The sequence below is a fragment of the Condylura cristata genome, unplaced genomic scaffold (genome assembly GCF_000260355.1).
Source record: "Condylura cristata isolate star-nosed mole 26May11 unplaced genomic scaffold, ConCri1.0 scaffold00005, whole genome shotgun sequence".
In the NCBI taxonomy this organism is placed as follows: domain Eukaryota; kingdom Metazoa; phylum Chordata; class Mammalia; order Eulipotyphla; family Talpidae; genus Condylura; species Condylura cristata.
In genome coordinates, this window is record NW_004567106.1 from 35,152,494 (window position 1) to 35,167,542 (window position 15,049).

At 37.7% G+C, this 15,049-nt stretch overlaps 1 protein-coding gene across 12 annotated transcripts in view; it reads right to left on the reverse strand.

Annotated features, from left to right (window-relative positions):
* ADAM22 (ADAM metallopeptidase domain 22) overlaps positions 1 to 15,049 on the reverse strand; it is a 186,668-nt gene extending 171,619 nt beyond the window's left edge. For all 12 annotated transcript variants that reach the window (XM_004676867.2, XM_004676866.2, XM_012720863.1 and 9 more), the window contains exons 1-2: positions 14,704 to 15,049; positions 14,090 to 14,250 (exon numbers count right to left, since the gene is read on the reverse strand). In XM_004676867.2, the coding sequence (XP_004676924.1) occupies positions 14,090 to 14,250; positions 14,704 to 14,785 (243 nt within the window). In that variant the 5' untranslated portion in view covers positions 14,786 to 15,049. The remainder of the gene's footprint in view (positions 1 to 14,089; positions 14,251 to 14,703) is intronic.

The following is a 15,049-nucleotide window of genomic DNA, read 5'->3' on the forward strand; positions in this document are numbered from 1 at the left end:
ACAAGCAAGGATATCTGCACTTGGAGCTCTTTTCTTCCTGAACACTTTTTACAGTGAGCATATGATGCTTAAATAAAAGCATACGGACTTCTACTACCCTAATTATTTCTTGAGAAAGAGAAATAACACAAATAGTTATCTTTGCAATAACAGATTTTAGAAAGACTGTTGAAAACAGTTAGAAATTCTGGAACACATGGCTGATTGATTAAGTGTTAAAATATTTATTAAATATGGGAATCCACTACCAAAAATGGAAGTTCTTCCTCTGAGCTGAAAGCTACAACTAATTCAGGACCCAGAGTCATCTCAACAATAAGTTGAGCAAAGGAACATATGACTACAGTCTACTGATAACAGTTTGAAGAATAATAAAATGAGGAGCCAGAATATAAAGGGAAATGAGTGAATTATAAATGGCTAAAAATGTTATTAAAAGTTGTATTACAAATCACTCAATTGTACATTTTAAAGGGCTGAATTTTAGGGTACATGTAAAGCATAATTATCTATGACAAATAAAACAAGCTATCAAAAGACAGAATTTTATCTTCTAATTCAAGTGAATATATAGGTCCTAATACTCTGGTTGTGTATGAACTCTGAGTCCAACCTTTCACTTCTCCACCTATAACCTCTTCATATCTTGCCCTCCCTTCCATGCTCACTTCCCAGCTAGAAACCACCCTTCACAGCTTACAGACTTTTGATGTCTCTTCTAATGCAGAGATGCTTCCATCCCTTAGTAATGGAGCTGCACTCTTACTCCCTTTTAAGAAAATAAATCCTACCTGATATTTGGTCTAATATTTGAGGGGTTTGGGCAGGGACAACCAAAACTAATTTGGCTTGTTAAATTACTGGAAAGAATACAGTGAGACAAAAGTTGAAACACAAAATTAACACCAGCATCCAAATTGTTCTGCCTTCCTTAAACACTTGTTGCAAATTATGACTGTTGTGAAAACAGAAAAATTCAGTGATTTATATACATAAGAAACTGAGCCCCAATTTCATAGCAATAAATGATAATTATGGGAGCTTAAGAGAGAGTTAACATTTTTTGAGGTCTTACTTTAAGCCAAAATACTCAACTACAAGCTTTATGCATATTATCTCCTTTAATCCTCACAGAACATATGAGCTAAGTACTTATTTCCACTTTATTATTTCAAAAACTAAGGATTAGAGATGTTAAGTGCTTACCAAATTCACAGTAGCTAGTAGCAATGGTAGGCTTTGAAACCATGCAGTTTAATTCTAGGTCCACTAAATCTTAAATCATTATTATATAGTGCTCTTTTAAGAAGAAAACTACATCAGGTCCACTATATCAAATAACATAGCTTACTTGAACATTTCTTCATTGCAAAGATTGAAAACAATCTTGACTAATGCTGATCAAAACAATATGAGTCCAGAAGTTACCTTCCTTAACTGTATTTACTATAAATAGTTCCCAAGAACCTATCAAATACATTAACAGAGGTCTCACTGTATAACAAGAATCTTTCTTTACAAAAAATTAAGACTTATTCTAAAACTACAGTAGATTCTCCATAGTCAAATAATAAAGAATCATAGCAAACATACAAAGAATCATGAAGGAAAGGAAATAAAATAAATATTATAAAAAAGATACCATGGTGATGAAAAAATAAGCCACAAAATTATAAGGTATTTTCAACACAGATAACCAATATTTAAAAAGATATATAGATATAGATATAGATAGCTATAGGTATATTAAAATACCTAGAAATCAATAAGAAAAAGATAAATTGAAAATCAGGGAAAATGTATGATTAGACAATCAGGATAAAAAGTATATTGATGACCAAATGTGCACTACCTCATTTGTCATTAAGGAAAAGAAAACTAGTTAGACACCACTTCACACCTATAACATCGTTAGAAATTTAAAAGACTTCTGATTCCAAATGATGGTGAAGATGGGGATGTACACAGCTGATAAGCACTGCCCTGCACCTCTGGCCTGTACCCCAGTTCTGTATGTATAAATAAATAAATATTTTTTAAAAAGAGATAAAATTAAGAAAAATAAAAATAAACCATCAAACAATAAAGTATTTAGATTTAATTACTGAAAGAAAAAAAAAAGAGGATGCTATCCTTAGTTCAAAACTGTGTTTAAAAAATATCAAACTCCTTAGCTGAATATGTCATGAGTTGAGATTCATCAAAAATACTATTCTCTCTCTCTCTAAAAAGACAAACATCGTTGTCTTAAAGAAAATGCAATTCCAGGCAGGAAACTGAAAATTCTGGTAAATAAATTCATACACAAAAATGAAATAGTTCGGATTTATTTTTTGTAAAGATGGGGCAATAAACTGACATGTGTAATTTTGTCACAGTGATTAAGTGGTTGAAAGACAGCAAAGCAGTTTTATGTAGTAGAATGTCAGTAAACAGATCACTGTGCTCCCGCCATTTGCCCTGGTGTTCTCTATCCTTATCATCATGGCTCTGCCTTACCCAATAAATTCCATCTTTAATCTGAAGCAATAAGGATAGCGATTTCAGTTCAGATATCATAATCATAGGAGCTTCACAAAACCTGAGCACAGTCTACAGAGTGACTGTGTAAGTTAACAGGAGTGTATGTAGGAGGGAAAGATATAGAAAGAGGTCAGAGATAGGTAAGATGGAGGAGGCCCAGGTTCCCCTCAAACCCATCCCAACAAAATATTTTAATTATCTATAGTAAAGGAATGCTGTAACTGTTGGAAACACATCAAAAGGTAGGAAAATCATAACATGAATGACCACAGAACTTATCCCAGCATCTTTGAGATTAAAAAATTGAAATAAAAACAAACCATAAGTATGTATTATGCATCACCTACAGGCCAGACAGTTAATAAACAATGGTGAATACACGTGACAAAGTTGAGCCCAAAATTAGTTTGTCTCATGGGGAAACCTTCTATTAACCAGGTCAGGTAATCTTTACTCCAATTTCCCCCTCACCAACACACACATTTTATACCAAGCCAGTGAGGAAAGTTTTACTTTTATAGTGCCTGAAAATGGCATTGTTATTCCTTATACTGAATCTGCATACTCTATCAATGCAGCAATGATCACTCTTAAAGACTTTAAGAAGTGACAGGCTCAGTAAGTGTAGAAGACAGACTGAGTACATAACTCAAGAATAAATCTAGGGGAATTGGAGCTATGAGAATGAGGAGATTGATACTAGGTAGGTGATTATTTCAGCAGTAAAGGAAAGAAGGCACTTTAAATCTACATTGAAAGATGAGAATGAGTGATGGTCATTTTAAAGGGAACAAAAATAAATAAGAAAAAACACAAAAAACATAATAAAATATTATATTAAAAAACATATGAAGGCCCTTCCTGGTAGCACAATAGGTTAAAGCATAGCACTATGAAGATATCTCAGCCACTGCAGCACGAGTTCAGTCCCCAGTCAGAGAGGTGACCCACATGGTCTAACAGACCTCTCCTGACCTGCACACTGCTTCCCTCAGCAGTGTATGTCAGTAGATCAACCTGTTGAGCTCCCCATGCTGTCAATGATGAAGTTTCTCACCCCCTGTCCCTCTAGCCTGTACCCCACTTCTTGTATGCATAAATAAATAAATCTTAAAAAAAAAAAACCAGACACGAAGATAAATAGTATAATGGGAATCTTGTTAAACTATAAATAACACATTTTTAAAAACACCAAGGTAGGTCCAGCAGTAGGTATGGTCTCTAACACTGAAGGCAAATAACCTTTCAGAGATTTGTTTTCACTTTAGTTGTTTTCACTTAGTTGTCGACAAAAAAGGGCACTTGACAAAAAGAAATTGAAGGAAAACAAAAAATAAGAGTCATACAGTAGCTGAACAAAGCAAAGCTAAGTTCATAGGAAGATGACAAATGGAAAGAGGCAACAGGAAAATGACAGAATGTATACTAAGGGGTATGGGGGGAAGATATACAATATAAAATCACTGACCAGGGAAAACTGATATTAATAGAGGTCTGGAGGCATAAGAATATAATGGGATTCTCTACAAATTGTGGCATCAATGATTTTCTCCAACATTTGCTTATTGAAAGTTTGCTTATTTTTTTAAAAGACTTATTTATTTATGCATACAGAACTGGGGTACAGGCCAGAGGCACAGGGGCGGTGAGAGGATTTATCAGAGACAGAGTGGGGAGCAGAACAGGCAGATTGACTAAGTACACTGCTGAGAGGAGTAGTGACAGGATCAGGAAAGGTCTGTTGCGCCATGTGGATCACCAACTGGATGGGGATGGAACTCACGCTGAAGTGGCTTTAGCTTCTCAGTGCTGTGCTTTAACCTGCTGTGCCACCAAGGAGGGCTGAAAGTTTGCTATTTTATAAAAAGGTTCTTTGATCAACAATGAGAAGAAATAAATATGAAGATTAGGGTGGAGAGATATGTTTTTCTGTTCTATTAAAATAAATTTTACTCCACACCCCATGACTGAAAAGTTCATGATTTCATAATCTGAGCATTTCAGAAATGCCCTGAGCAACTCATTAATCAATGATCGCAAGTAGATTTTATATTAAAATGATTAAATTATGAATGTTATTTCCCCTCCATTAAATATGCAAACATTGTCTCTGCAAGATCAAGAACTACATGAACACCATGGTAAACCTGAAATATTTAATGAGAATTCTCAGTATCTCAGTACCAATGTATCCCCGGTTTTTTTTACTCTAGAGAAAAAGGAGCATCAACAAACATTGCTACACAATACGGTTTGACATAATCTTATTTTTAGTCACTCACCTAGTCAGAAATGGCCTCCCCTTTGGGATCAGGAATTAATATTCCTTCAGATGTCCCCTACTTATTATCAGTCAAAATCTGTCCAAGTTTTTTGTCCCATATAAGCACCACATAAATTATGAGGAAATGTTTGGGAAAAAGCAAGACAGTATCTATAGCTAAACTAGCTGTACAAGATTATTAAATATAAAAACAGGCCCTCCCTGGTGGCGCAGCGGGTTAAAGCACTGCACTAAGGAACTAAAGCCACTTCCGCATGAGTTCGATTCCCGCCTTCCCCGGAGGCGACCATATGGCGAGGCAGACCTCTCCTGACCCGCCCGCTGCTCCCCTCAGCAGTGTACCTCGTGGATCTGCCTGTTCTGCTTCCCGCTCTGTCTCTCACCCTCCGCATCTCTGGCAGTACTGTACCCCAGTTCTGTACGAATAAATAAATAAATCTTTAAATATATATATATATATAAACAGTTTTGTGGTCCTCAACTAATGTTTTTATCATCTTCAGTGATAATCCTGAAAGTCAAAAACTCTTTTTAAGAAATGGTGCTAAATTTGTTTAAAAAAGCAAAAACAAAAACAAACCATTCTTATTATTAAACAAAGGCCATTTCTGATGAGGAAAGTGACTAGTAGGCCCTAGGAAACTTTACAAAAAGCCTACATAAGTTGCGAAAAGCACAACCATGAATAAGATGAAGGAGAAAGAAGGAATATTGAATGAGGAGGGAATAGAATGAGGATGAGACAGAATGAAGAAATGATTATTCCCTCTAAGCAAACAAACAACTCAAGAAGGAATAGGGAAAACAATCCCAGAGGCCATCAAAACAGATCTGGCTAAAAAACCAAAGTTTCCTTTTAAAAACACAAGAACTAAATCAGGTACGGAACTGAAGAACATAACTGACATCATGCTCTGAGAGCCGCCATTTTAAAGAGGGGGCTTGGTGTCCTTGGGAGGGGCAGGCATTCCTCTTGAGTGACGTGTGGGTAGGATGTGATCTGGCCATTTCAGGGGACCAATCACAATGGCCAGCAACCTACCATACCATACATGGAAAGCATGTAAAGGTCAACCAATCAGAAGCTGCCCCTGGCCTGCGTGCCAGCAAGGGCTATACAATCGGTACTCCCATACTGTTTGGGTCCCTTCCTGGTAACCAGATATTGCTGGTTGCACTGGGGTTCAAGCTGGGGTTAAAGTTTCCTTTGCTACTTCGGCAGCAGACAGGCTTTTTTCTCGGCTATGAGTCTCATGGATCGGGGTACAACAGGAACCAGTCTCTAAAATCTGAACAGCTGATATTAAAAACTCAAAGTGCCTCAGATTCTTTCAGGTAGTTCTCTCTAGTTAAACTATGCAGATGTTGAGCACAGTGGTTCCATTATCATCTTTCTACAGGTGATTTCAGATTTAATATAGCCTCACCTTCCACCACTCTTTCACCCATACTCCCATGTTCTGGTGATCACTCTTCAGCCAAGTGCTCCCCTAGTCTATTCTGGATCAAAGCTGTCACTTATAACCTTGACTTCTCCTTATGCCTGCTGAGGGTTCATAGCTGGGTTCCTGGTCAGACTCCTGAAAGAATATTCCAAAGACATTAAATATCCATTAGGGAATTCGTGGAAAACTGCAGAACCAGGTTCTGTGAAGTGGCAGATCTCGAACAGTGTCTTGTTATCAAACCCCCCAAAAAAATCCACTATGGATAAGCTTGACCTATGACCAAGAGTGGCAAATTTTGTGTAGCAGCTCATTTCCAAGACCTGACCTCACTAGGGGAGGGGGTGAGCAGAGGAGGGCAAAACACAGGAGAGTAAGGGCAGGCAAAGAATAGAAATTGAGTAACTAGAGGAAATGGTTAGACACACAGTATTACAAAGTAGAATAAATAGTCTAATAAAACTCTCAAGGTTCTCCTTGGATATAACATTTTAAAGCCACTTGCAAAATGTGAACTCTTGAGGCCAAACTTAAGGAAGACATCATCAATTTCCCATCTCCAAAGGGTCACTAACTGTTCTTTATTTGGGACAAAAATGCAACAGAAGGGGCCACTATTGCTAAATGCTAAAATCCCATAACAAAAATTAATTTTTGAAAAGGAAAAGGAAAATGTTGTTTTGCCCTTGCTGATATATTTGTCATAGATAGATATAGAGACATATGATATAGATATAGAAATGATTCTTAAAAACCTCTTCAAAACAGACAAACGAATGTAGGAGATGCAGGGGTCAGGTAGAGGCCAGGAGTGGATTAAACACTTTATTACTTCTCTTACCACTTATAACTGCTGTTATTTCTGAATTGTGGGACAGCATTTATGTTTTCAAAAACTGCACATAACAATCTATTCTGAGGACAACAAAACAGATTTCCCTTTTAAAAGCAACTTAAATCATGACATGAAAGTGAAGGGCAATTAGAAGTTTGTAATCATTTTTTTATATATGAAGTGTTTTCAACATATAGCACATTGAACTCTTAATTATATATAAAACAACTACTTATCAAAAGGGGTTATAAATTCACTAAAGACAATAAAAGCACTTATTCATTTACTCCCTAACTTGTTCCCAAAAGTATTTCAGGTTATTTATGTGGGAGCTTAAATATAAAATAAAAATTTTAAGTAGATGAATAATCTGGAAAGAAATGAAAATTGACCATTTCTATGCCAAGTACTATTCTAGGCAGTAAAGATGGGTGGTCAACAATCAGACAAGATCACTACAATAGGCTTGCACTTATTATAGAAAAGTGGTCAGAAGACACATATACTAGTTTGAATACTTATTTTGTATTGCAAGCATATGAACATGTACACAAATATAGCTTCTCAGATTGATAAATTATCACAAGCAAAGGATATCTGTGATGGCTTTTGAATGGGGATGAAGACAAAGAACGTGCTGATGTATTAGGAATGAAGCAATGCTCCAAAAACACTTTGGAGCATTTGGAGGAAGACCTTGAAATTTTTGGCCTATAATTCAAGGAAGTTATATGCTACATCTCTCCTCTTGGTCCTGATGAGAGAGTTAAGAATGGCTTCCAAAATTTCAATTAATGCGGTAAGTATTGTCTTCGGGACTAGTTACAAAGTCTTGCAAAATATATTTCACACCCACCTGATAGGCAATTAAAGATGCCAGGGAAGTGACTGAGAAAACTGATACCAATTCCAAACTTTCTTGCAACTAAACTCCAAACACAGATTTAAGAATACACCGAGCTCCTCAACTCTAAGTGTGAAATGGAATCCCCACTGTGAAAGCCCCACAGTAGAGGGGCTAAAGTGTCTACATGTAAATCCCATTTCAATTACCTTTGTGATTTTACAGCTGGTTAGTATTACCTGTCAGTGTCATTTATGAGGATGCATGAGATAGTAATATGCATTAACTACTCAAAAAGGTACCCTGCATGTAAAATGTAATCCCATTAGTTATCATAAATTATGTATGTTAACACATACCATAACATATACAATAATATCATTAGAAGTATTCCTATTTTCTGATTTCTCTTTCCTATCTTCTCATCATTTCCCTCATGTTCTCTCCTCTGCTCTCCTTCCTCCTTTTAGTAACATCCTTATCCAGTTTGGGGACAATCCATGAGATGTAATGATAAATGTGGCCCTATCTGAACTTCACTGGAGTGCTGAAAACTACTAACCATAGAGATTCTTTTCTCAGCGTGTCATGTGAGGAAAACAGGACTCCCTACAAGTACTTTAGGAAAAGCTCTTAAAATTTAAAATGAGGGGGCCTCCCTGGTGGCACCGGGTTTAAACTCACAGCACTATCAAGCTATTGCCAGTCACTAAGGCCTGAGTTTGACCCCTGGCCAGGGAGCTAACCCACACAGTTATGTCATATCCACTACTCCCCTCAGTAGTGTGCTTCAGGAGATCTACATGTTCTGTTTCCCACTCTCTTCTGATGAATCCTCTTGCACCTCTGACCTATACCCCAGTTCTTCTATGCATAAATAAACAAAAATGTATCTTAAAAATAAATTAAAATGATATACACTTGGTACTCTTTGCAATATGAGAAAGTAAATAAAACTGAGCAATTTTTTATCATTGTGTAAGTTCTTAGAATCATTCCTAATTTTGCATGTGTAGGTGTACAGAAGAAATGACAACACTAGTTTTCTTGTGAACAGTAAAATCACCAAGCAAATTGGCATCTTGTAAAGCAAAAGCAAGAATCTTAAGGGAATCTCCTACAATTCTGAATTTCATTTTCACTTAATTCTATCCAAAGAGAAGAACTGCGCTGGGCAATATATTCTTATTTACAAGCAGTTGAGCAAAGTTTTGGTTAGTGGCAAAACTTTATCAAAACTGAGTTACCTACTTTTAACAAATACACATTTTTAAAAAGTTTGTGCTATCCATGAAAAATACTTCTAAGGCTGTAATTTCTAGGAGCCCATCTCCACCAGGGAAGCAGTATGCAATTTGCTGCTAAGCTGACTCTATGCTCCCAAGTGAAATAGCACATTTTTAAGTACAGCTCATCCATGCGTCAACACATGTATACATATATTCATAAAAATGGAACACATCTACTGCTTGGTATTTTGCTACCATCTTGCATTTTCTATACTCATTACTGATTATCATAACTATGATAAATTGTAGATCTACATCACTGACACATGACTACTTCAGAAGAAATTATCACTTTCTGGGAAAGAGAAAAACAGTAAGCCTGTACTGACAAGAAGACTCTCACAAAAAGAAATTCTATTCTTTGTAGATAGATATACTCATAGGTGGAAAAAAATACTGAAAATTCATAGGATGACTAAGTAATAAGATAAACTATTAAATAACCCATCTTTGATGCAACAGGATATCTGTGATAGGTGAAAAAAAAAAGTAGTACTCATTAAGGAACTTATTCTACAAAGCAGCAATTACATGATTATCAGATCAAATCATGGATGACAGCTTGTCCATATGGGTGTCCAGTTAAAATATATGCTTTATCCTTCTACCTGAAAACATGTAAGCCCTTCAGCACAAATAATTTTAGATAAGAAAGACTCAATATTATGAATACTCTAGTTCTGAGTACTATTTTACAACAATGGAATTATTTCAACTAGGTAGGCAACCATGAGGAAAACAAGGTTACGCATTATCAAATATGATTTTTAGGACTGTGTAGCATAATGAGCTTTCAGTATGAATTAGCCTTTCATGCGGCATTAGATATGCATTCAAGTAACTGGTCATGCAGAAAGTTTTATAATGTGGACTCATATCAACAAAATTATTATTTTATACAAATCAAATTGGCAGATTTCTACAGAAAATGAAATTTTCTACTGAAAAGTGTCTTTTGTTCCAGGTAGGAATGAAAACAAACAAGAACATATCATGGATAAAATTATGTTTCATACCATCACAGTTCTTACAAGTAATCTAAAACATTAACTAATTCATTGCTGGTTTCAAAAGCTTATTCTCATCATGTAAGAAGTGATTCCTAAATTGGGTAAAATGACCTATGCAATCTGTTCCATCTCTTAGGATAGTTTGATTCCACTTGATGTAAATTGGAGTAATTTGTAACTTATTTGTGGGAATGTGTTAAACACAGGTAATTAGGGTACCATTTTACACTGAACTGCTATCATAAAATTTCTAATAGTATTGAAGCAGCCTGAGGGGTTAATTTACTTTATAAAAACTCATATTATTTACCGTATATCCAGGGTGGTTATAGGTGCTTTGCATTGCCATATAATGTTTTCTGTACCTTAGTAACTAAGTTCTGAGGAAACTTAAATGAGTATGTGAACTGGCCTTTACCACATTCACTTCGTCTTCAAAATTAAAATTATCCATTTATAAGAATTAGGATTATCCTACAATAACACATAACTAGTTACTTCCTCCATTGCCTTCAACACAAAGTCCATCTCAGCAAGTTGTGAAAATACTAGTGTTTACCCTCTGCTTCCCGTTTTAGCTCATCTGTCCTTTAAATTCCAACTATGTGTAGTTATCAAAAATATGTTCTCTCATGTGCCAATACGCTCAATATCCCTTCAGTTTGATATACCTTACTCCCTTACAATCCAGAATAGTTATAAGTGTTTAACACTCCCTTAATTTGCCTAATTGCTATTTACCCTCAAAACACATTTTACCCGGCATGTCCTGCTGAGAGACCACCCTGACTGTCTCCTCTCATCTCCCCTGCCCTGGTCCTGATAAGTGGTACTGAGTCTCCTCTACTACAGCTGTCTGTGATCCCCTTCAGTAAATCCACAGCAGGGAAAAGTATAACTACTTACCTACTCATCCATCTCTCCACTTGTCTGTGGAGTGCTTAAAGACTGGAACTGTGTCTTTTATCTATAAATCCCCAAGCCTTGAACAAAAATTGGCACACTGTAGGAACTCAAACAAATAAACACCTTGCTTAAGTCAAAAAATGATGGACATTTTTTTTAATTCACAGAAAATTATCCTACTTTTATTTGTAGAGAAGGAATTATTAAAATATAAACCAAGATGCCATAAATTAGCTACCAAAGAAAAATCAAGGACCATATGTAATTGACTTATGTTTTGAAATCTAATGATAGTTCTGAAGGAAGCCAGAGTTGTCAAAATGTAGGAAAACTCTTTTGTTAATTTCCTGATTTTAGAGAAATTTAGCTCATGGCAACTACGTCTTTACAACTCATTGTTGGATTCAGTCCTAGTCATCAACAATTTCTAATTGTAGTTTAAGAATGCTGGTGAACTACAAAAACTTTCCAGATAATCTAGACATCCAACCAGTTACTGTGTGTGCCTTACTAAATGCTAGGCACTGGATCTTTTTTTTTTTTTTTTTTTGGTGAAATTACTTTGACAACACAATTTTGATTTGAGTTAGTAATCTGTTCATGTGTTAACTTAAATCACATAAATCATTAATTCCTCACCAAAAGCCAGTCATTTTCATCTGAGGTTTATTGTTGTAATAGTAAAAGCTGTAAGGCCCCAAGGTATCTTCTGACTCAAGTAAAGAGACCTATGAAATGCAGAAGTGATATTTCATAAATAGGAAGAAAATGACTGGCCTATTTCCCCAAAGTGCTGTTGTCAGCAGCACAGAGAAGAGCAGAAGGTACCTTACCAGCATAAGGTAGACCTGGGCATTTTCAGGCCTAGTCCTACAATTTTCTTTATCTTCACTTCCTTCTCCCATAAAGTCTGTGATTTATGTCAAAGCACTGGCAATATTAGCAAAATTCAGAAAATGGGAAACTCTACAGGGTGAAAGATTCCATGTCTTCACTGAGTAAATTGTAAGGAAAAAAAAAAACAAAAAAAAAATGAATGAGGGCTGGCCCTCCCTGGTGGCCAGCGGGTTAAAGCACAGCACTAACAAACTAAAAGCCACTTCTGCATGAGTTTGACTCCCACTTGCCCTGAAGGTGACCACGTGGCCTGGCAGACCTCTCCTGACCAGCCCGCTGCTCCCCTCAGCAGTATACTTCGTCGATCTGCCTGTTCTGCTCCCCACTCTGTCTCTGGTGAGGCCTCTCACCGCCCCTGAGCCTCTGGCCTGTACCCCAGTTCTGTATGTACAAATAAATAAATCTTTAAAAAAAAAAAAAGAATGAGGGCAATCATGCATTATTGAGATTTTTAAAAAAAAAGTAATTGCAGTTTACAGATGTTATTTGGGCCCTTCACCAAACAAAGAAATGTACAGTATATTTTTATATATTAGATATGATGTCATGTTACTTTTTTTATAAAGAATTGTTACCTTTTAGAATACATGTTTTTAAGTGAATTAAATGATAAGTTTGTTTAAAAATAATACACTAAGAGAAAGAAAAGGTAGATGAAACCCAAAACAAGCTTGGCCATGAATTGCTAATTGACGGAAAAGATGAAACTAATTCATTGCAACATTCTACTTTTGCCTGGTTTTGAAATTTTTAAGTCAACATTGTACATAGGTGTGAAACTATTCCTCTACAGAAATAATTTTAATGTATTGGAATATAAGACAGAGATACTGTGTCCCCTGTCTTTTCAGTTTTACCCTGGGGACAAGTTGAAATGGAAAAGAGAAACCAGTATTTAGTAAAATTTAACACAAGTAAAATTCTTCATTAATAGACTATCATATTAGATTTCCTATTACATATTAGATTTACTACATATTGGTAGTTCTACTACTATAATCTAATTTTGATGAGTATTAATGCAGCCTTTTACATTAATTTCTATTTAATATTAACATGAGAAGAGAACTAAGAACTTGGCTATATGTATTTAAATCATATATTTCTATTTTATACATTTTACACAGAGATAACTTAGTGTAACTATCACATCATCAAGATACATGGATATATTTATACATGTGAAAATGTTCAATCTTCATTTGCTATGTGCAGTTTACAAAAATTCTCAACTACATTAACAAAGTCTACCTTATTACTACTTACAGCTAAGTGAACTGGCTGCCTGGCTGATGTAAATAAATACAAACAAAAAAATCCACAAAACCCCAATTATTTACTGAAGTTTATGAGTAAGTATAAAATAATTCGTAGACACGTCTGTGAATGTGTAACAGAAATTTAAATATGGGTAAATGGTAAGTTTAGATCTTTAAAACCAAAATTTAAAAGTGTCCAATAAACAAAATGCTCCTAATTACACCAAAGTAACTACTACCAGTGAGGAAAGGAACAGGGAGACACCTTTTCGGGCAGGTGGAGGTGAACTGGCACGACTCTGGAGTCCACAAATTGAACTGAAAACTTTTGCGACTTAGGTTATTTTTAGAGCTTGTAGTTAATTAGAGCTGTCCAGACTTCTTTGGTACTGTAGACGTGGTGTTCTACAGTACCAAACTGCTTTAAATCGCTTATAAAGTCGTCTGAGGGTTAAAACAACAACGATGGAAATCCTGCCAAGTATATTCCCTAGTGCGGATGCCTGGCCTTTGCTTGACAGAGGTGAGAGGTCTCCACCCCTACACTCAGGTTGCTGCACTGCGGGAAGCATCGCACAAACTAGTCTCTAGCAAAACCCCTGGAGTGGTTCTTTGTGGGGAGGGTGTTGTCCCTCTTTTCCCTTCTTTTTGTGCATAGGTAGCTCCGAGTACGACTCACATTCGGATTGCGCTCTTTATACCGAAGGCATTGCATCTCCAGAGCAACCGAGAGCAAAGTTAGGGTCGTGGGTGGGCCAGACAGTGCAGAGGACCACCCTCCGGACCGCGCCTCTCACCTGCCTGCCGCCAGGGTCACCCCGCACCCTCGTGTTGAGAGCGTCGTGCCAGGTTTCGTCTTCGCCGCTTGAGCGGTAGATGAGCCGGAGTGGCACGATGCTCTGGCGCTCTAGGAAACGATTTTCGTTCCTTCTATCCAGCTCAGTCAACGAGGCTTCTCCTCCAGGCAGGAAGGGAGTAAGGTGGGGTTGGGGAGAAAAGGCAAAAATAATTATCCTGACTCACACTTTGCCATCCTGAGGTCCGACGCCTCCCCTACGAAAATCCCACCGCGCCCTCCCTCCCCGGCCTCGAGGGAAGGGCACAGAGACACCGGCCTAAGAGCCTCGGACCAACCCATCTGAGAGCATCCAGGATCCGGGCCCAGAAAAAGAGCACCCCTTTCCCATCCTCCGCAATCCTCTTCTTGCAAAGAAAAACAGGCATTTGACCGAAGGCTTCTAAGCATCCGCGCGCCCCCACACATGTATTTTTGCTCCACTTCTCATCACCCTCAAATAAAAAATCTCCCCGCGCACTCGGGAAATGAGGATGTCCCTTTTTAATGAGCCTAGGATTCCAATGATTCCCAGAAAATGGTATGTCCCGAAACCACAGAGGGTGGAGAACTTACCTGCTTGCCCGCAGCGCGCCAGGGGGCAGGTCCCCAGGGCGCAGAGCAGCAAGAAAGGCACGAACGCCGCCGCCGCCTGCATGGTGCTGCCGTCAGCCCGCCTAGTTCCAGACGCTCAGCTTCTCATGCCCCGGCAGCAGGGTCCGTCTTTCTCGCCCCGCGCCACCCCGCCCCGGCTGTCCTCGGCCGCCCCTGTTAGCCCCGGCGGGTGCTGCGGCGGCCGCCGCTCTGCAGCCTCCACCGCGGCGCTGCCTCAGTGCTGCATTGTGCTCCGCGGGCGCTTCCGCTGGCGGGGGGAGCGAGCCAGTGCTGCATTGGGCGGTTGGCTGTAGCTAAGTGGTTTTTA